Source organism: Scardinius erythrophthalmus (genome assembly GCF_964197995.2).
Source record: "Scardinius erythrophthalmus genome assembly, chromosome: 3".
Classification (NCBI taxonomy): Eukaryota; Metazoa; Chordata; class Actinopteri; order Cypriniformes; family Leuciscidae; genus Scardinius; species Scardinius erythrophthalmus.
In genome coordinates, this window is record NC_138223.1 from 20,925,276 (window position 1) to 20,946,149 (window position 20,874).

A 20,874-nucleotide genomic window follows, 5' to 3' on the forward strand; every position below is an offset into this window, starting at 1 on the left:
AAACTGCTGCTCACCTTAATGATTTCACCAAATCAACCAATGATTTAACAAATCCAAAGGTAGATCACATCCTACTAGTGCTAAATAGAGATTGAGTATTTGCTAAGCAAACCGAATGGAGACAGAGTGTATGGGGTGGGCATATGCAAAACATATACAAATTTGTTCTTACCTGGAAATTTTGTTTTGTTTGTCTCAATTTTGTTGTTTTCTTTATCTTAACTTAATACTTAGCTCAAAGGCAATTTTGGTTGCAACCATATAGGCTCATTGGAAAAAATGCCTCTAGTCTACCTACATTTTTCCAAAACTTAAAAAACGTACCTAAACATACAATTCGCTGCAGTTTCCAGCTGAAAGGATCACTAGTAGTTGTAAAACGCCAAAAACTTTAATTCCTTTTCAAACAAATTATGATAACAGGCAGATTATCAATTAATGAAGACTTAGCCTAATTTTGCACGGTTCCTTGCACAATACCGTGACCTCAAAACAGCAATAGCCTACCATAGTGCATGATTTTTTTTTTTTTTTTTTTTCATAAATCTTACATTAAATCATATTTAATCTACATTGTATTTAATAATCATAAGCTTGTATTATTACATTTGTACTGCTGAGAAAAATAAATTAAACATTTTTTAATGCAGCTCATTTTTGGATTTTAGGATTTCAGTTATCAAACACTGTTAATAACTAACAAATAGGCCTACTGATCTTGTGTTGGTGCAATAAAGCTGTTGATTTATTCAGGACACACTCTCATGTCCTTATTCCAGATCAAACCTCACTCAAATACCTCCTTTGCAAGAGTGAAGAAGAGTAAAGACAGGACCCTCTTGTCGTAGCCCATAGCAGACATGTATCATATCAAAACTTTATCAACATTTTAAGGATCATTAACAAAACAACAGTCAATGACCTGGATACTCCCAGATAATAATAAAGTCAGTGCCTTATCCACACAGTTAGGATTTAGTGAGGTCTTAATGGCCCAGAAACTGAAACCAGGTGTCGTATTGTCAAAATGCAGATCTCCCCATTCAAGATCAAATACCTTTTCGGCACTGAAAGATCTGCACCCGTCGAGCTTTTCCTGTGCTGTAACTGGTCATCAGCATAATGTCTGTAATCTCTGGACATTAGTCAGCTCTTGAAGATGCATGTCAAGCTACTCTATAATTGCTCGTATAACAGAGCCTGAACTTATCGCTAATGGTAGTTGTGAACACTTCTTTTTTTGTGTGATCGACATTCGCCTGCAGCAAGTCAGCAAAATGACACAGTTAGCAGGTTTTTCAACAATTTCTATCATCCTGTGGCACAGGACCTGTGCCTTGTAGGTGTTCAGTTCCACCTCCATCACTGTGCTAACTCACCTTTCAGGTGAAACTTGAACTCATTTGATAGAAGTGATACTGCTCAAACTTCCGTCTGCTCTTTCAGACTAAACCTGACCTGTGGACTGGACTCTGTCCCCGCGCGTGTGTTTACACTCCTCATATTGAGTTGCATCCAGGCAGTAACTCTACCACTTTTACAACTCTAGTCCTCATTCTCTGTGTATTTGTTTTACCTTACTTGTTATTTACAAAGCATAAACATATTTCTGCCGTGCCTCTGCTGTACTCATATAATGCGTGATAATGAAATGGGCAATCCTTGTTGTACAATCATGGCAGCTTTTGATTTTGTTTCTGCTCAGTTGAAATGTGTCACAGATTCAGACTTAAATACCACAAAGAATGGGTGATATGTCAAATACTCATAATAGCCTATTCTGCTGGAAATAAATAAATAAACAAAAGCATGCACATACCAAAGAATAGAGAAACTATTTATAGGTCCTTGAGCAAAAATAGAAAGGTAGATGTAGAAAAAAAGTGATCACACTACAGATCCATGGAATAAATAATTGATTAAAATCTCACCAAATTGAGCAAAATTGTGATTATTGCAATGATTTTAATCCTTCTAGCTGCCTCACTACTGACAAGCATAAGAGAGTGTTAAAACAAAGAAGCTTTTCTGATTTAAACGGTCATTTTCCTGAATCACTTTCTGTTTCCCTTTTTTCCCTCATTTCAATTCATAACTCTTAATGTGTATACATTTATGCATCATCACTTGGATGTCCATTTTTCATGTTATGTAAATGTTTCATTGGAAATGTTTATACATTTAGCTGTGTATTAGTAAATTTTGTTATATTGGTGCATGTCAATTTAAATAAATAAAGAAATAAATCTGAATTCAAAAAACACTCCTTTCAAAGAAAATACATAATTGTCAATATTTTTTTATCAATTATAAAAGTACTGAGACGTAATTCATTTTGCTTTATCGCCCTAGTGATTCATGTACAGGAAATCAGTGTGAGGAATGTGTCCCGTCTTTCCTTCACACCTCCCCAGTGAGGCGCCACCCATTTAGGGAGTGTATGATCGCACATGATCTCTTACCTGCTTCGCTCACAAACTGGACGTGCTGCTGGCATTCTGTCCATGTTTACTCAGGCTGCAGGGCAGAAGTTTGACTGTGTTTATGTTGATTTTCTTCCTTCTTTGTCGTCTTCTCTTTTTCTGCGATGCTTTACAAGAGATCTGAAATGGAATTCTAACTCCTCCGGTGGAAGTGGCAAACAGGGATCATTTTCTCCACCTTTATTTCTGCACCTTCATCTCTCTTTTCTCTCAGGTCTTCGGGTGCTCAGCACAGACAGGGTGAGTAGTTGAAAATGAAAGGAATTTTGAAACACTTAAAATATGATTTTGCCTTCACTGACTCATATTAGTACATTTCAGTCCAGAGGGTTTTGGAGAGATGAAGGATATTATAATGTATAATATATATGCATTTATGATATTGATATAGTCACTACCATTATTTATTTGTATTTTAACTCATTTTTGGTTGTAACACTGTAATGATAACACATTAGTAGTTAATATGAATTAATAATGACCTGTGCTTAATTTCAACATTTATTAATACATTATTAAAATCAAGAGTTGTATTTGTTAACTTTAGTTAATGCACTGTGAACTATAACATGAACAAACAATGAACAGCTTTATTTTTATTAACTAACGTTAACAAAGGTTAACAAATACAGTAACAAATGTATTGCTCATGGTTAGCTCATGTTAGTTTATACATTAACTAATGTTAACAAATTAACCTTATTGTAAAGTGTTACCGATATAATTGACTAAAAGACACCCAAAGTCTCTTTTTCTCACTAAATGTGTCAATTAGCTACACACGAAAGAAAAGGAAAGAATATTTTTTAGAAAGAATACTTAAATGCCATGTTCCTTCTGTCTGGATGACATCTACCCTTAATGTTTTAGTTATTTTATTAATTGTGCTTTAAATGTATAGCCATGCTTTTTATATCTGGTAGCTACCACCACACCCACATGGCTAATCCATCATTCAGTTAATCATTACACCAGCCTTTGAAAGCTGAACAGCTCAAACATATACAATTCCTGCCACAGAAGGATTTGCTCATATATTTAACAGTGTTGCAATACTTTATGTTCTCAACTTGATTTCAATATATTTTTGTATGGTTGTGTTTATATTGAGAGTACAATTCAGTGGATTCATTTTTGGGGCTGTCTCTAATAAACCAATACTTATGATGCAACTATTTTTCCCCCTTGGCCTGTATTGCCAGATAAACCTTTTCTCCAGGATGTATTGCATTTAAAGGGAAGCTTCATATGTTAATCTCAGGTGTGTGTGAAAACATGTGCACTTGTTTTGGCGTACACTAGTTAATTGTGAAATCACCTGTACATTTTTAGTTACTTGTAGTTGCAGTTCTAGTCAGGCAGACTCACAATAGTCAGCCATCACACAAATCAGATATGTAAATCCAGTTCTTGAAACAGCAGATTTTATTCTGAATAGAGTGTAGTTTTATCTTGCTTTTCTATCTAGTATGGGAGAACTGTATCCTTCATCAGCAAAACCTGTCATATTGTTTTCAAAATGAATTGATCTACACAGTCATCTGGGTTGTTTTGTTTGTGAAATTGTTTCTGTCGGAAGAACTTGTCTAGTGGGGTTTTTCTTCATTGTTTCCTGCCGAGGTCCCACTAGGCCCACATGGAAATCTTTATGGGTAGCTGAGAGTATTATCAAAATTTTCTAGAAAATAAAATAATCAAACAGGGACAGATATGTATATATTTTTTGAATGTTCTGTATTCTTTGATTAATTAATTAATTATATATTTAAATGATACTTACACTACCGTACAAAAGTTTGGGGTCAGTAACATTTTTGTTTCAAATAAACTCTGTTGTTTTTGTTCATCAGAGAATCATGGGGGGAAAAAGTACCACGGTTTCCACCAAAATATTAGGACAAAATAATAAGAAATGTCACTTGCCAAAATAACAAATTAAAATAAATTAACTTTTTGCCATCATAATGGTGACGTGCAGCATCTATCAGCAGGGTCTAATTGGGTGATGCTAACCAGCCTATTCCCGATTTACCTTTAAAAAGTATTAGAATATCGCAGTAAAATATATATTATGAACTGATGAGAAATGCTCCCAAGCACAGTAAACAGCATCAAAGCGCCTGACACAGGATCTTAACCACTGAAAACTGACATACATTATTTTTTAGTCAAAGTTCTTCAATGGACAACTTGGGTCATAAACTTTTTTCTGTTGCCCTTTAGCCTTTATAATTTTTCTCAAATGCTCTGTTCTCCCAAGAAAGTGGATTTTCCCCCCTTCTGTACAGTGATGCCAGTTATTGAAATAACTAATCGAAATGGGTATTATTTTTTCAGTTATCAATCTTCAGTTGTTTCAGCCCTGCTAACTTTTATGTTTGTGTTCTGTTAGTGACTCATATCATAGTATTTCATGAGCTGTTCTTACTCCTCAGTTATGCATTTATGGTTCTAATTTTCATTAAATATTAAACTTACACATAAAATTTGACCTTTCTGAACTTTCAGTCTTCATGGGAGCCTCTTCTAGATGTTTTTAAGGTTAAAAAATATAATTGTTTTTTTTTCTCTCCCTGTTTATGTCTTTTCCAAACCTTGTGACATTGGCAGTAATGTCAAATTTTTATCCCGGTTATTTCACAAATTCTTCTGTTTCACTTTAGATGACATGGCGTCCTCAGTACCGTAGTTCCAAGTATCGCCACGTGTTTGGGAAGCCGGCCACAAAAGAGAATTGCTATGATGGCGTCCCCATCACCCGGAGTGTTCACGACAACCACCTCTGTGCTGCCAACCCTCGCTTTATCGCAGTCATCACCGAATGTGCAGGAGGAGGATCATTCCTGGTGCTGTCCATCCATCATGTGAGTGAAACATGCTCATATCTGTGACTAGCACACTTAATACTCGAGTCTTTAAACTAGTGTAACATTCTTTTAAGGAGAACCTGGCGAGTTACAGAGGTTGGTGTCTTCACTCTTTCTTCAAGGCAACCAAAGACCTTTTTTACATATTTATTTGTTTCTGATATTTTACATTCTGTCTCTCTTTACACACACACACACACACACACACACATACACATGCATGCTTACCTGTTCTGACACACTTTAGACTTCTGTTATTTTATTGGTCTGTTGACTGTCTCATGTTTAGTCAGGAATTATCTCATGTCTCAGGAATGGCACAGGTTACATGAAAGCCTGGAGGCATCTTTCTGTATTGTCTGTCCCCCTCCAACACCCCCCCAACCCAACACCATAGGTTGACTAAAAAGTAGTATTCATTTCATGTTAATTTAAGTATACAATAAAATGTGCTTTAGTAGGAAACAACATATAAAATGGTATGATCGCACATTTCAAGTTAATGCAGGTTTGAACATTTCAACATTTTAGCGTCTGTGCCCAGATGAATCAGTTTAGATTTGAATAGTGATAAAGTCAAGTTTCGTCACTTGTTAGCTGAGTCATTTGCATTACGTACCATTTTTTTTTTAACTACTGAAGGATTTTCTCTTTGTTGAGACTTGTATCTTTTGGAACACATTTCTGTGCTGTGATTCTTGGTAACAACTTTGTTGTACTACACTGGAAACAAATCCTATTCAAGTATCGGTATCTTGTTTTCAGGTAAAATATCTAAATATCCATAAAAATGGAATTGAAAAGCAACATTGCATATATAGACTTGTTTTTGGAGAATGTTGAATGTATAATTGAATATAAGTACTCACTTCAGTTGTTTTAACACAAATTTAGTGAGATGTATCCTTAAAACAAGCTAAACAAGACCAAATACATTTGTTATATTCAAGATACACTATATAAGTTTGGGGTCAGAGAAAAGTCTCTCCTGCTCACCAAGGCTGCATTTATTTGGTTAAAAATACAGTAAAAATAGTAATATTGTGAAATATTATTACAATTTAAAACCATTTTCTATTTTAATATATTTTAAAGTGTAATTTATTCCTGTGATGGTAAAGTTGAATTTTCAGCATTACTACTCCAGTCTTCAGTGTCACATGATCCTTCAGAAATAATTTTAATATGTTGAGTAGTTGGTGGTCAAGAAACATTTCTCATTATTATGAATGTTTGAAATGCAAATGAAACTACTGCTTAGTGTCACGTAGTGGCTGTAATGAAGTGCAAACAAAAACAGTCTTTATTCAATCCACAAACTAAAACTCAGGACATCGTTGGAGTATAATGAACACAACCACGTTTAACTTCTTAGACGATACCAGACAAGGAAATGAAGGAAACACAGGGCATAAATACATAAGGGTAATCAAACTGAACAGAAACGGGACTAATTAGCATTCAAGGAAATTAACTAGAAACTCAGACAGGCAAAATAGGAACAGAACACAGTGAATCGAAACCAAAACTGAACATACATGTTACACCTAGTATAATTGTGGAAATAGTGATAGATTATTCAGGATTCTTTGACAAATTAAAAGATCAAAAGAACAGCTTATATATGAAATACAACATTAACATTGTCTTTACAATTAACATTATCATTTTTGGATCAATTTAATGTCGCCTTGCTGATTAAAAGTATTAATTTCTTTTAAAAAAATCTTACGGACCGCAAACTTTTGAACAGTAGTGTACATCCGTCCTTCGGTGACCTTCGCTATATAAATGTAACAAATTATTATTATTATTATTACATAACAGGTCCATGCAAAACATCCCAAAAACAATGGTTGTGTATTTATGTGTATATGCATAAATAACGGTGTATCTTTGTGCCTTCTCAGACTGGCAAGGTTGACCCTCATCATCCAAAGGTTTCTGGTCATAGAGGCAATGTACTTGATATCAAATGGAATCCCTTTGATGACTTCTGCATAGCATCTTGTTCAGAGGACGCCACAGTAAGTGTGAATCACCTCAGATTCAGACTGGTGCATGTTCACGTTTTACTCACGAAAACAGATCTCGTGTTCACATTTTTACAGCTTATCATGTGTGCACATGTTTGTTGATCAGGTAAAGATTTGGGATATTCCTGAACATGGTGTTCTGAAGAACATCACAGTGCCTTGGAAGGAGCTGCAGGGTCATTCACGACGAGTCGGTCTGATCGAGTGGCATCCAACTGCCAACAACATCATTTTCAGTACCGGCTATGACTACCAGGTAATTAAACTATACATACTGTTTGTCATGGAATGAAGAGAGATGAGATTTCAGTGAATTTTCCTCTCAGGAAGACATTTAAAATATTCACAGTGATAGGAAGCTCTTAGCACACATCATCACACGTGTTTCCACATTTGTTGCTTGCAAGCAGTTTCCCAATCTTTTAATCTTAAACACTTCCCTTCCAGTTCCAAGGCCAAAATAATTGTATTTTTTGAATGTGTGAATGAAATAAATCAAATATTTTAATTATTGTTGTGGATAAACTAGTGTAGTTATTTACTTATGTTTTAAAAAGGAAGGAAAAGAAAAAGGTAATTTAAAATATCTTTCCATAAGTGCAACTCCCCAACAGAGCAGATGATAAAGCATAAATGCATAACTAAAACATAAACCAAACAAAAACAGGGATATAACATTATATTTTGGGGTAAAAGTTGCAATATTTGGAATATCAGGGTCTTATAGTATAGTATGAATTAAACTAAGTGTTATAATAGTAAGCCAGCAGCTGAGGTTTTGGTATATATAATTTATAACCTGAAAGAGACCCAAAAGTCTGCAGTGACCTTGATAACATTGGAAGAGAGGCTTAGGGATCTCCTAAATAAATAATTATACAGCTATTAGTTGGACAAGCAGCGTTCCAAAAATTATGATATATAGTATAGCAGCAGTGACTCTTATTTAAACAAAAAAAAAAGCAGTTCTGTGATCTGATTTAGTTCAATTCAATTCAATCTCCCAGTTTTGCTTGTGGCTTATTTTATAAACATGTAATTACAGTTAAAACATTGTAGTCAAATCCAAACTTTCTAATAACTTTGAAAAAAAAAAATAGCCCCAATTTTTCTGCATAAAAAGCCTAAACTCAGCAATTAAATTCAACATAACTGTATTAGCATATGAATGTGCCTCATAATATGTAATGTACGCATCACATCTTTCACAGTCAGATATTGATGCCCCTTTTACAGCCCCCTGTTAAAAGTATAATGAAATAGAAATCAGAATAACCAAAAAGGTTGCCAAACCCTGGTGTATACAAATATTGAAAATGTTAATTGATTCCATTTTGAGCTTCTAAAAACCCGAAGCTGCCTTTGAAGTCTTTGTGTCTGTATTGTTTTTATTCCTCATTACATTTACTGAATGCTCATTGCCAGCCTGATACAGTGTTTCTGATTGTGATTTCCTGTCAAAGTACAATTACATTGACACTGTGCATTTGCGAATTCCCCCTCCACCCCAACCCCCATGAACAAAAGTGGCTTTAACCATCACTCTTTTTAAGATCTTATTTTTCAAGGTCTTCTGCCCTGTCCTCATTTTTTTTCTGTTTGGGTTGTTTTTGTGCTGTCCCGAGGCAGTGAAGGTGGGTGTAGAGCAACAGTCTTCACAATGCATAGGCTCTCACACAGTACCTCACATTCCATGCAACGTTTCCTTTAAATAACTGTTGGATTCTTAACTGTAGAGAGTGTGTTGTGTGTTTAAAATTGGTTCCCACTGACTGAAATGTTCTCCCCCAGTCTTTATCAGATTTTAATGGATGAGATCTAAATAAAAAATTGTGTGTGGAGGATTATTTACAATTTTTTAAAAATACAATTGAAATGTGTCATGTTGTTACAGTTATGGTACACTAACAAACGTTTCAAAAGTCGGTATAATTTGTAATGTTTTTGAAAAGAAGTTTCTTATGTTCACAGAGACTGCATTAATTTATATTGTGAAAACTTATTACAGTTTAAAATATCTTTAAACCAGCTATTTTAATATATTTTAAAATGTAATATACTCCTGTGATCGATAAGCTAAATTTCAGAATCATTACTCCAGTCTTCAGTGTCACATGATCATTCAGAAATCCTTCTAATATGCTGATTTGGTGCTCAAAAAAACAATTTCTTACTATTATCAATGTTGAAAAGAGTTGTGCTGCTTACATTTTTGTGGAAACCATGATGCATGTTTTAAAGGATTCTTTGATGAATAGAAAGTTCAAAAGAACAGCATTTATTTGAAGTAGAAATATTTTACATCTAACAATGTAAAAGTATTTTCTGTCACTTTTGATCAATTAAATGCATCCTTGATGAATACAATTTCAAAAAAATCTTACTGACTTTTGAATGGTAGTGTATTAAATGTCAGTAGGTGCAACTTAATTTACTTTAAGTGTTTATTTGTGTGTTGATGTGTAGGTTTTGATGTGGAGGCTGGACGTTCCTGAACAGGTGATCAAGAACCCTGTGCGGTCCATCAGTGTGCATTCAGATGTGGTTTTGTCCATGTCCTTCAACACAGATGGCAGCAGACTCGCCACCTCATGCAAGGATAAGAAGATCCGAGTGATTGACCCACGTACTGGCACCCTTTTACAGGTGTGTGTGGCCAGACAGCATACAGTATGTGGACTTGCACAGAAATGCACTTCCCCTTGTCTGCCCCTCTGACACCACACATCCAAAACTAGCACCTTTAAAGGTCCCCTATTATGCAAAATTCACTTTTGCATGCTGTTTGGACATAAATGTGTGTTGGCAGTGTGTGTACACAACCAGCCAATAGTGATAAAAATCCACTCACTCCTTTTTTATTAATCCCCATAAATCATCAGCAGTGTCTCCCAACGACCTGTTTTCAGAATGCTGTTTTAGTGACGTCACTAAGCACACGAGTGTTGACAGACACTACCGTTTCAACATAGACCCGCCCTGATCGAGTTCACAGCTGCTGCACTGACGAGAATGTCTCCCAAGCGTTGTAGGTGTTGTGTGGCTGGATGTATTAATCCACATAGCTCTCTCTATTTACTCCCGAAATCTGAGGCAGCCGCTGAAGACGAGGTGGAATTATTTTGTTTTTAAAGAAAATGCTCCCTCAACTCCACCGAAATTCGTTTATGTACTTGCGCACTTCTTATAACTTACTGTGTTTACTCAGCTCTTATGGTGATTTTCTGAAGTAAAACTGACGCTTCATCTTTTGTGTGATGTACAATAAACTTTATTAAACTCATCAGTATATGTTTGATCATCATTCGGACCTGGTCCGAAACAGCAGACTTGTAGGCTATACATACAAGCAGATGACAAATACGTTATAACCGTAATCTCTATACAGCACTCTGACTCTGTAGGCATTATTGTCCGACTCGAAATGAACACCGTTACTGAGAGTTTCTGATATTATCATCATTCCATGAGATGAAATTGTCCTGAGAGACTGAGCGCGAGCTTATGAAGCTCCGCCCCCTGTTGCCGTGCAGCAGCAGCTTATTTGCATTTAAAGGGCACACACTAAAACAGCGTTTTTCTGAGCCCCAAAAATGACAATTTAAACATGCTGTAAAAAATGATCTGTTGGGTATTTTGAGCTAAAACTTCACATATACACTCTGGGGACATCAGAGACTTATTTTACATCTTGTGAAAAGGGGCATAATACGGGACCTTTAAAAAACCAATGCAGCCTGGTTGATCTGTTACCCAGCGGTCAGCATCAGCCCAGAGTCTTACATTCACACTGTCATGTCTCCTCAAGTGACTCGGACGAACAATAGACTCAATTCACGCTTCATTTCATTTTACAGGACATGGTTGATTGAATTTTGTGATGATTGAAATGTGTTCAAGTTTTTTCAGTATATTTTTTGCAAAAGAAAGAGAAAAGGAATGTGCATTTATTTTGAAATGTCATGTGTAATGTGTGATTTTAGGAGACTAACTGCAAGTTACACAGAGCCAGTAAAGTGCTATTTCTTGGAAACCTGAAAATGCTTCTCTCTACGGGCAATTCACGCTGGAACCATCGTCAGATTGCACTTTGGGATCAGGTAAGGCCTGCTAGAAATAGACTCCTTAATTATTCCCATTTTCATATTTGTATACAAACACACAGCATGTCTTCTTTTTATGGACTTTCATTTGTTAATTGAAATAAATCATCAATCAGAGCAATTATGGCTACAATGTTACCTATAAAATCAAATACAAAAGTAGCTTAAAATAATGCACAAGATATCATTACACAAAAATGCTCTTCTAAATTGCATTTGATTATAAAAAAATATACTTTCTGCTATTTACTGTCACAGTAAGTTTTCATGTAATCACTGTTCATGTTCAGTCTTTAGTGCTATTTTTGTTTTAGTTTATTTTCATTTAAAGAGTTTCCTATTATCTACACACAAACAAGGCCTAGAATGGAATATAATGAAATATATCAAATTTTAGGTAACAGCTAAAAATATATATCCAGCAGCAGTTAATGGGCCAAGCAAACCAATGCTAATGCAGTTGAACAGAATTGTTTTTATTACCAAAAAAACATCTGAAATTACAATCAAATGATTTATTGATAACTGATAACTATTAAGTCCTATAAATCAGAGCACAACTAATTATTTGGGTTTTTTTATTACGTTCCAAAACAAAATAACAAATGTGACACCCAATAGTGCACTGATAGAGATACACTAAAATATTTATATAAACAATCTATATTCACAAAAATAGATGCAAGACAAGTTTGAAAAAGTACATTTTCAACAAAATTCTAAATAGCAGAAGATTTAGCTGAAACCCATGGGTGCAATAAACTGAGCATAAAGAAAGTCTCTTATGCTCACCAAGGCTGCATTTATTTGTTCAAAAATACAGTAAAATCATAAATGTTATAAAATATTATTACAATTTAAAATAGTTTTTTCAGGGTTCTTCGATGAATAGAACAGGTCAAAAGAACAGCATTTATTTTACAAATATTTTCTTTGTAATGATGTACAAAGTTTTACTGTCATGTTTGATCTATTTAGGCCTTTTTTAACTGTTAGTGGCACTAGAGTATTTGAGATTAACTTTTCATTCCAAAAACAGAGGAATTCACTAAGGGGGAATTCGCATTTTAAATATCTGGGACATTTTTCCTCACTTCAGGTGTTGTTTTTAATGGGTTTAATCTGACTCTGGTTGGAATGGACCTATCATCTATATACTAGCTCCAGTTTGACAGGTCCATCCTCAACAGTCCATGACTCACTTTAGATTTCCCCCTAGTGTCACAATCATGCTATCACAATCACTACAATGCTTTTCTGTCTACTTTCCTATGGGATGAGTTAAATATGGATCTAATGCAGATACAGTTCTATTTTTTGTATTTGTAATAACTTTATATGGGTATTTTTGATTCAGGGATTTGGTTTAAAGAAACCAGTACTGTTTAGATTAGATGTGTTGAGTCCTAAATTTACATGTACATGCATGTGTTCTGCAGGAGGACCTCTCTCAGCCGTCTTATTCAGAGGACTTGGACGGCTCCTCCGGTGTCCTCTTCCCTTTTTATGACTCTGACACACACATGCTTTACATAGCTGGAAAAGTGAGTGCATATAACCTGGACTACCAGATTGGCAACTAGTGATTTAGTGCTGTATTGATGATAAAGGTTATTAATGGGTGACACAATCCTCCTTCAATCTTTAGGGTGATGGAAATATCAGATACTATGAAATCAGCCCGGAGAAGCCATATGTGCACTATTTGACTGAATACCGATCTCTTCTACCACAGAAGGGAATGGGTGAGTACTATACATGCAAAGCCTACATGTGCACAAACACAGACTTATGAAAATAATTCATTATAAATCTATTTCCCAATTCCAACTCCATCTCTTGCACAAGCAGTCAAAACAGCAGTAACATAATTTGAATAGTATGGTTTAAAAGCTGGCTCATCCTTGCTACTTAAGAAGTTTTTTGCAATTTATGTCACTAATCAGGTTGGGTAAGTAAATACTTTAAATGCTTTAGGTGTCTGAAAAGCACATATAGCACTTGTACATAAATATAGATTGGTTAAAGAATGTTCCGCTTAATCTGTATCACATGGCTACATACTGTAACATGCCTGTCTCGACTGAACAGACTTCATAATTTAACATGTTTAGAGACCCCCCAAAAAGTATGCGAACACTTAAATGTATCAATGTTTTCTAAAGAACTGCATTAGAAAACAAAATATTACATTAAAGAGAAGGCATAAGCACATTTTTGAAGCAAACTATTTCACAAAAAGTGCTTCTTACTCTGATTTTTTCAGAGTAAGAAGCACTTTTTGTGAAATAGTTTGCTTCAAAAATGTGCTTATGCCTTCTATAGCCGCTTTCCGACCAAGTAGTTACAGGAACTTAGTTCTAGGAACTGTCCACTTCTAAACAGTTCTATGAACTACTCTCCCCCACACTCGGTTTTGCTGTTTGCGTTCGCACTGGCCAAGTGGCCATAGGAACTGGTAGGAGGGGTAAGGGAGTGACGCAAGCACGGTGACTTTTATTTTGACGGCGCGACGGACCTTTATTTTGGCGGCGCTGAGAACGCCAGAGCAAACAATGCTCGCATTCTCTGTTTATTAGTTAGCAATCTGTCTAACAGTACTGTTTAATATCTTATTAGATAGAACTGTTATAGAAAGTAGACAGTATATGAAAAAAGGTTATTAGCCTAACGTTATGCCGTGTGGTTGATGTCCAGTGTTGCTAGCTGGGCAGATAAACATAATCATGTTTGGCTTGGTCCCCTCAAAGTTGTGTTGGATTTTCTCTTCAGCATAAAGGTTTAGAGACCCATCTATCACTGTTTTCCATGTTTGTATAGTTAGTTTATGGAGTAAATATAGGCTATAATCTGTGTGTTTACATTCTAGCTGTTTCAAAAATGGCGGGTGCTGGTGTTCCGCGTGCGTTCGGTCAATCAGCGTACACTAACGTCACGGGCAGTTCTAGTGCTGGTTTAGACCCTACTCTGAAGTAGGACCTAAATTAGTTCCTACAAATGGAGTTCCTAGAACTAAAATCGTTCCTAGTCGGCGTGTTCGCACCGCAGGAACATCCGGGTACTTTAGTCAATAGAGAGCCTAAGTCCCTCCCCTTCCGGTCGACCACCATGGGACCTTATTTCGGATAAATATTGTATGGTAGTCAATGGCGAGAGACAACAAATATTTTGATCTCGTTTGAATTGTGCCCTGATTTACACATATGATGTTTGTCAATTTAAAAGATACATTTTAAAGTCAAGAAAGTCGCAGCTTGATGTAAAACTGCTGAGGTATAAGACTGTGAAAATACGTAATTACAAAGACTACAAACCCAGAAGGGGCACATGCGACGTCATACCTTTTCTCTCAATGAATGAAGCTAACTTTACTGAAGCTAACGTCTGTCATTTTTTCTATAGTCTTACATTATAATCGTAACGTTACGCCGTCATGCCTGAGTGTTTTGAACCAGAATACACACATACGAGCAACGGATCTTGTGACGTACATAGTGCGAGACGAGAGATGTAGTTCATTGAGCGATTTTCACATAAAACTAAACGTTACTCTTCTGTTTTATGACAAACTGCGACTTTCTTGACTTTCATAATTACCTTTTAAATTGACAAACATCATATGTGTAGTTCAGGGCACAGTTCAGACGGAATAAAAAGATAAGTTATCTCTCGCCATTGACTTCCATACATATTTTTTCCGAACTAAGGTCCCATGAGCCGGAAGCGGAGGGGCGGGACTTAGGCTCTCTATAGTTCTAGGAACTGTGAAAAGGTTCCTCCGGTCAGAAAGCGGCTTATGTTCATTCTAATAAGTTTACATCTAAAAGATAATTCTGAGAATAACTCTAGCATCATTTGTTTGCAGATGCCACTTGGTTTTCTATTTTATTCTAATACAGTTATAAAAAAAAAAAAAACGTACTTGCAGATAATATAAAAATTATGAAATAAAAAGCCAGTTAATTGTACTTAAAAAGTTCACTTTCATGACTATGTTTCTTAACACAATAAAAAATACAAATGTATTTAAATACATGACTTAAACGTTTCAATAGAAGTGACATTGAAGTATATATCTAGTTTACCATAAATAAACGTACGTATGTCACGGCTGGGCAGGCAATCAAGAGGAGAAGAGGATATAATTGCTAGTGATGTCCGATTCTTGAATGAATCGTTCTATTGATCAAAATTACCCGAAGCCCTAAAATTAAATTTAGTCCTTTTTTGTCCAGAAAGCTTATATCATTTCTTTGTGATAATATTTGACAATGTTTTTGTGACATTTTTCTTTTATTATTTTATTTTATCAATATATAATGATTAGATTTTATCAGTTATTTAATTTAATAATATAATTTAAGCACATTCTTTCAACTTAAATACAAAATAATTCCATGACATGCAAAAAATAAACATGATATTTATGACTCTTGTAACTAGATGCCCTTATAGTTCTATATAGATCAAATAAACTGTTCCCCTGGGTCCTAAAGTCATTTTTTTTCCTTCAGTTTGCATTCAGGTACATATTTAGACATTATAAAATCAATTTTTGGGAAAGTTTTAGCATTTTTAGTTTTAATTTAGAGTATTTTTTTAGGTTTGCATTTATACCAAAGTGTCAGATTTTGTAACAAGTTCATAAGGTGGACAGCAGGGGGAAAAACAAAATAAATTTATTCTAGAGCTGCTGTAAAGCCAAAACAATCTTTGTTACTTTAATTTCCTATTATCACTGTAAAGCTGCTTTGAAACAATCTATATTGTTAAAAGTGCTATATAAATGAAGGTGACTTTCTGGATTTTGCCAGATATAAAAACATGTTTGACAAATAAAAAAGAAAATCCCCATTTTCCCCCATTTCCCATTCATTCCTATGGGGGTCAAATTACGTTTTTATTTTTAATACAACCACTAAAACTTGTGGAATCCACTCAATTTGTGTGTGTGTGTGTGTGTGTGTGTGTGTGTGTGTGTGTGTGTGTGTGTGTGTGTGTGTGTGTGTGTGTGTGTGTGTGTGTGTGTGTGTGTGTGTGTGTGTGTGTGTGTGTGTGTGTGTGTGTGTGTGTGTTCCAAGTTCGAGTGTGATAAAAGACACTTCTTAGTCTTGAACCACTCAGATTAACACTCAATTTAAAAAAGAAAAGAAAATGATTTCCGAAGAGAGCATAAACTATAATACATTCTGCAATGAACAATTAAGTGTCAGATGCAATTAACACGCAATTAAGTGTCAGAAAACATTTCATTTAGTTCATACTTCGAAGAAGTACATGTTTTAAAGTACATTGTTTCTGTTTGAATATTCTTTTCGAAAGCATGCTAAAGTGTAATTCTTTTTCACAGGGGTGATTTTCTACTCAGAACATGTGTTCTCTTTCAGGTGTCATGCCAAAGAGAGGGCTTGATGTGTGTTCCTGTGAAGTCTTCAGATTCTACAAACTAGTGACAATCAAAAGTCTCATAGAACCTCTATCCATGATTGTTCCACGAAGGGTATAATCCTGTTCACACATCCATAAAAATACATGTAACAAAGTAGAGCTACTTCAAGAGATGTGTTTGTGTTCTGTTCTGCAGTCAGAATCCTATCAAGAGGACATTTACCCCATGACAGCTGGGAATAAGCCCGCCATGACAGCAGATGAGTGGATTAGTGGTCTAGACAAAGGTCAGAGAGTCTTTAAAAGGTCAACCTTCTTTCTTCCATGAAACAAAAAAGTAGAACATCTAAGCTGCTGTTTTTCATTCCATTCCATGTTGATTTTATAGCTTCATATATGAACCATAAAAGCACCATAAAAAGCATAAAAGTGGCTCAAGTTGCTAGTGGCCATTTTAGTCTATTGCACTTCAAAAGACTAAAATAGCCACTTAGCATGTTTGGCCAGTTTTATGCTGGGAACAAGGGATATTAAAGAGATAGTAAATAAGACAGGACACCAAAACTACACTACCATTCAAAAGTGTGGGCTCAGTAAGATTTTTTTTAATGTTTTATGTGTCTCTTATGCTCACCAAGGCTGCACTAATCAAAAATAGGACAAAACGTACAGTAAAACAGTAATGTTGTGAAATATTATTGCAATTTAAAATAGTTATTTTTCTATTTTAATATATTTTTAAAATGTAGATTTGTCCTGTGATGGCAAAGCTGAATTTTCAGCAGCCATTACTCTGATCCTTAAGCAGTCACATGATTCTTCAGAAATAATTTTAACATGCTGATTTGGTGCTCAAGATACAATTCTTATTAGTATTAGTGTTGAAAACAGTTGTGCTGCTTAATATTTTTGTGGAAACCATGACCAATCAGGATTATTTGATAAATAGAAAGTTCAGAGGAACAGCATTTATTTGAAATATATATATTTTTTTTGTAACAATGTAAAAGGCTACTGTCACTTTTGATCAATTGAATGCATCCTTGCTGAATAAAAGTATTAAACGTTGGATTGGTAGTGCTTGCATTATTGCTACATATGATGTTATAAAAAATGAATTATGAAACAGCAGAGTTTTTTGGGTGATTCAGAGAATAGATCTGAGACTGTGCCTCAATTAAACTTGTTATTTTTTTTTACTCTGCAGGTCCCTTGATGATGTGTCTGAGGCCTGGAAGTAAACTGGACTCATATGTGGAGGTGGGCTTGAGTAAAGGCCCAACCGACTCGACGGAGACACGCCATTCTCGCAGTCGGCCAGGGCTGTCACAGCTCATTCATGAACGTCTGGATGCCAAAGAGGAGAATGTGTGCAAAGAATCCCACCCTACCTTGCTGCTCCCATCCACAGATGAAAACAGCAGCTCTACAACCTATGTCAGCAACGGACAACTAGATTCCACGCACTGCTCGCCACCAAAAACAGAGAACGAGGTATGGTACATATACAGTATAGTATATGCAGTGACCTGTCAGTCACTTTACTAAAGGGCTGCTCACATCAAAAGTGTTTTCATACTTTCCTCTAATGTGTGTTTATGTATGTGTTTCTGCATATAGCTCCGACAAATGTTTTATAAGCAGCAAGAAGAGATCCGAAGGTTGAGGGAGCTTCTTAACCAGAAGGATGTGCGGATGAAACAGTTGGAATTGGAGATCAAAAATGTGAAAAACTCACAAGCCACTCTTTGAGAGAAACTGTCAAAAGCCTTGTCTTCTTCACTAACATTCACATAAGAACTTTCTGCCTCATGAATTATGCTGTAAAGGTGTGGTCACGTTTACCATTGCTCAGCAAAATTTCACGGGCAAAATCCAGTCATTTCAATAGGAATTCGGGCTAACGGGAGTTTCGTGTGAGGAAGGAAAATTTTGTTTGTGTTCAAGTTGGTCACAGAAAGCTGCTTTTTTTAAAGTGACTGTGTGTGAGTGGGACTTCATGCATCGCTACACTATTGACAATGGACAATGGAGCTTTTTTGCCCACGAAATTTTTGCTAATGTGACCGCACCTTATGGTAACAGGCTACATTCTCATTACTAGCATCTCTTTATGAAAGTCATTCCTTGTATGCACGTTTTGTGCACATAAATACTGTACAACCTCCATGGTAGTTTTTTTTTACACTTTAGCACTATGCAAAAATGTTTTTAGATTGTGATCATACTTGTTTAAAGGCTTAAATATGTGTTTTGTTTTATAAATTGGGTTATTAATTGTGAATAACATGAGATTTTTTATTTTCTTGATTCATTTTCTATTGTGTGTATTGAGTGATGTGGCAAGAAAGTTTGATAATGGAAATCCGAATTGTTTTGAACAAAGGGACATACATTTGAAATTGTAAATTCTTAACATGTACATTATAATCTTATGTTTAAGGTTTTTTGTGTGTGTGTGTGTGTGTGTGTGTGTGTGTGTGTGTGTGTGTGTGTGTGTGTGTGTGTGTGTGTGTGTGTGTGTGTGTGTGTGTGTGTGTGTGTGTGTGTGTGTGTGTGTTTAAATGCTGTTAAAAGAGTTTACTAAATCCCAGCATGCACTGATGAAGCACTATTGTGGGAACTGGCTGGGGTTCACATAATATCTAAGGAAAGTCTAGGTTCAGTAATTTCCTTCAAGCTCATTCTGTAACACGTTTGATGTGAACTGCCAACATGCATGCAAGTACCATGATATTTAAATGGTTTACCGTGTGTTTCACTTAAAACCAACCAGTTTGTTATGTAAATTAAAAACAGTGACCCATTAGGAGCCCCTGATACAATGCTTAGTTTCTCAAATTTGGAAAAGCCATAATTTTTAACAAATATTTTAATAATGTTTTGTTTATATATGGATCTGTACATGCACACATCAGAATATATAATGGAATAAGAGGTTAAAGATGCTATTTTAAGTGTTGTTGCTCAAATATTTCTCCAAATTATTTACTAAATGTTGTCCAAACAGCCTTGATTGCAGTCTCTTCTTTAATCCTAACACAAATAAGTCAGATATTCTGGGTGATCAGGTAAAATAGGCCAGATAAAAGAGTTACAATAAGGCATTTACTGCAAATAAACATTTGTCACAACTGTTCTTGTAGGCTGAGTTTTCTAGGGCAAACTGATAAGATTCTTAGGATAGAGAGACAAAATGGTAACATTTTAAGTCAAGTCAAGTCACCTTAATTTGTATAGTGCTTTTTAATACAGATTGTATCAAAGCAGCTTCACAGTGATAACATGAAAATAATACAACAAAGTTTGTTTCTAGAAGAAAATTGCGTCATCGTCCACCTTAAGTAAGGCAGATCAATAATATTGTTGAATATTAAATGTCCCCAACTAAACAAGCCAAAAGCCAAGGCAACAGTGGTGGAGAAAAAAAACTTGGGAGAACCCAGGCTCAGTCGGGGGGGGGGCAGTTCTCTTCTGGCCAATGAACGAACAGTGTATGATTATGATTCAGGCAGCATTACAGGTCAGAAGTCAGATTGAATCAGAACATTCAGAATATTTATACAGTTCCATCTGGTTGGAAGTCGGAGTCATCACGGCGGCATGGAGACGAGTTTATTGAGGATTAGTGCCGATGGCTGTCGTGTCGATGAGGCCTTCACAGGTCTGATGAGGCTGGTACTTCAGGGATGCGTTGTGGTCGTGTCCAGGCGCAGGTCCACCATCTGATCTGGAAATGGCCCGAATCCGGATGACTTCAGTAAACCTCGGAATAAACAGAAAGACTAACATTAGCGTAGATGCCATTCTTCTTATGATGTAACAAGTACATCAGGTGTTATAGGAAGTGTCCCCGATTCCGGCTGACCTGATCTATGCAGCCTAATAACCATTTAACTGATTTGAATAATAGATTTTGTATAATGTTCTAAATGAATGCCAGGTAAAAGTGATGCATTTTTAGTTTAGATTTAAACTGACAGAGTGTGTCTGCTTC

General features: G+C 35.6%; 1 protein-coding gene across 1 annotated transcript; it reads left to right on the top strand.

Annotated features, from left to right (window-relative positions):
• Positions 1-2,530: 2,530 nt before the first annotated feature.
• Positions 2,531-19,142, top strand: coro2aa (coronin 2Aa). The gene is made up of 12 exons (XM_081360872.1): positions 2,531-2,723; positions 5,147-5,347; positions 7,261-7,377; positions 7,493-7,642; positions 9,853-10,032; positions 11,370-11,486; positions 12,929-13,033; positions 13,138-13,234; positions 16,877-16,989; positions 17,074-17,164; positions 18,085-18,371; positions 18,498-19,142. Exons 2-12 carry the CDS (start codon positions 5,147-5,149, stop codon positions 18,627-18,629), a joined length of 1,590 nt encoding a protein of 529 aa, XP_081216998.1. The 5' UTR covers positions 2,531-2,723; the 3' UTR covers positions 18,630-19,142.
• Positions 19,143-20,874: the final 1,732 nt, after the last annotated feature.

Bases quoted from the DNA above. Each gene is read 5' to 3' on its own strand.
- coro2aa (XM_081360872.1), top strand. From the start codon at position 5,147: ATGACATGGCGTCCTCAGTACCGTAGTTCCAAGTATCGCCACGTGTTT. The intron at 11,487-12,928 runs GTAAGGCCTGCT...TGTGTTCTGCAG, and splicing joins AGATTGCACTTTGGGATCAG to GAGGACCTCTCTCAGCCGTC. The intron at 16,990-17,073 runs GTATAATCCTGT...TCTGTTCTGCAG, and splicing joins CCATGATTGTTCCACGAAGG to TCAGAATCCTATCAAGAGGA.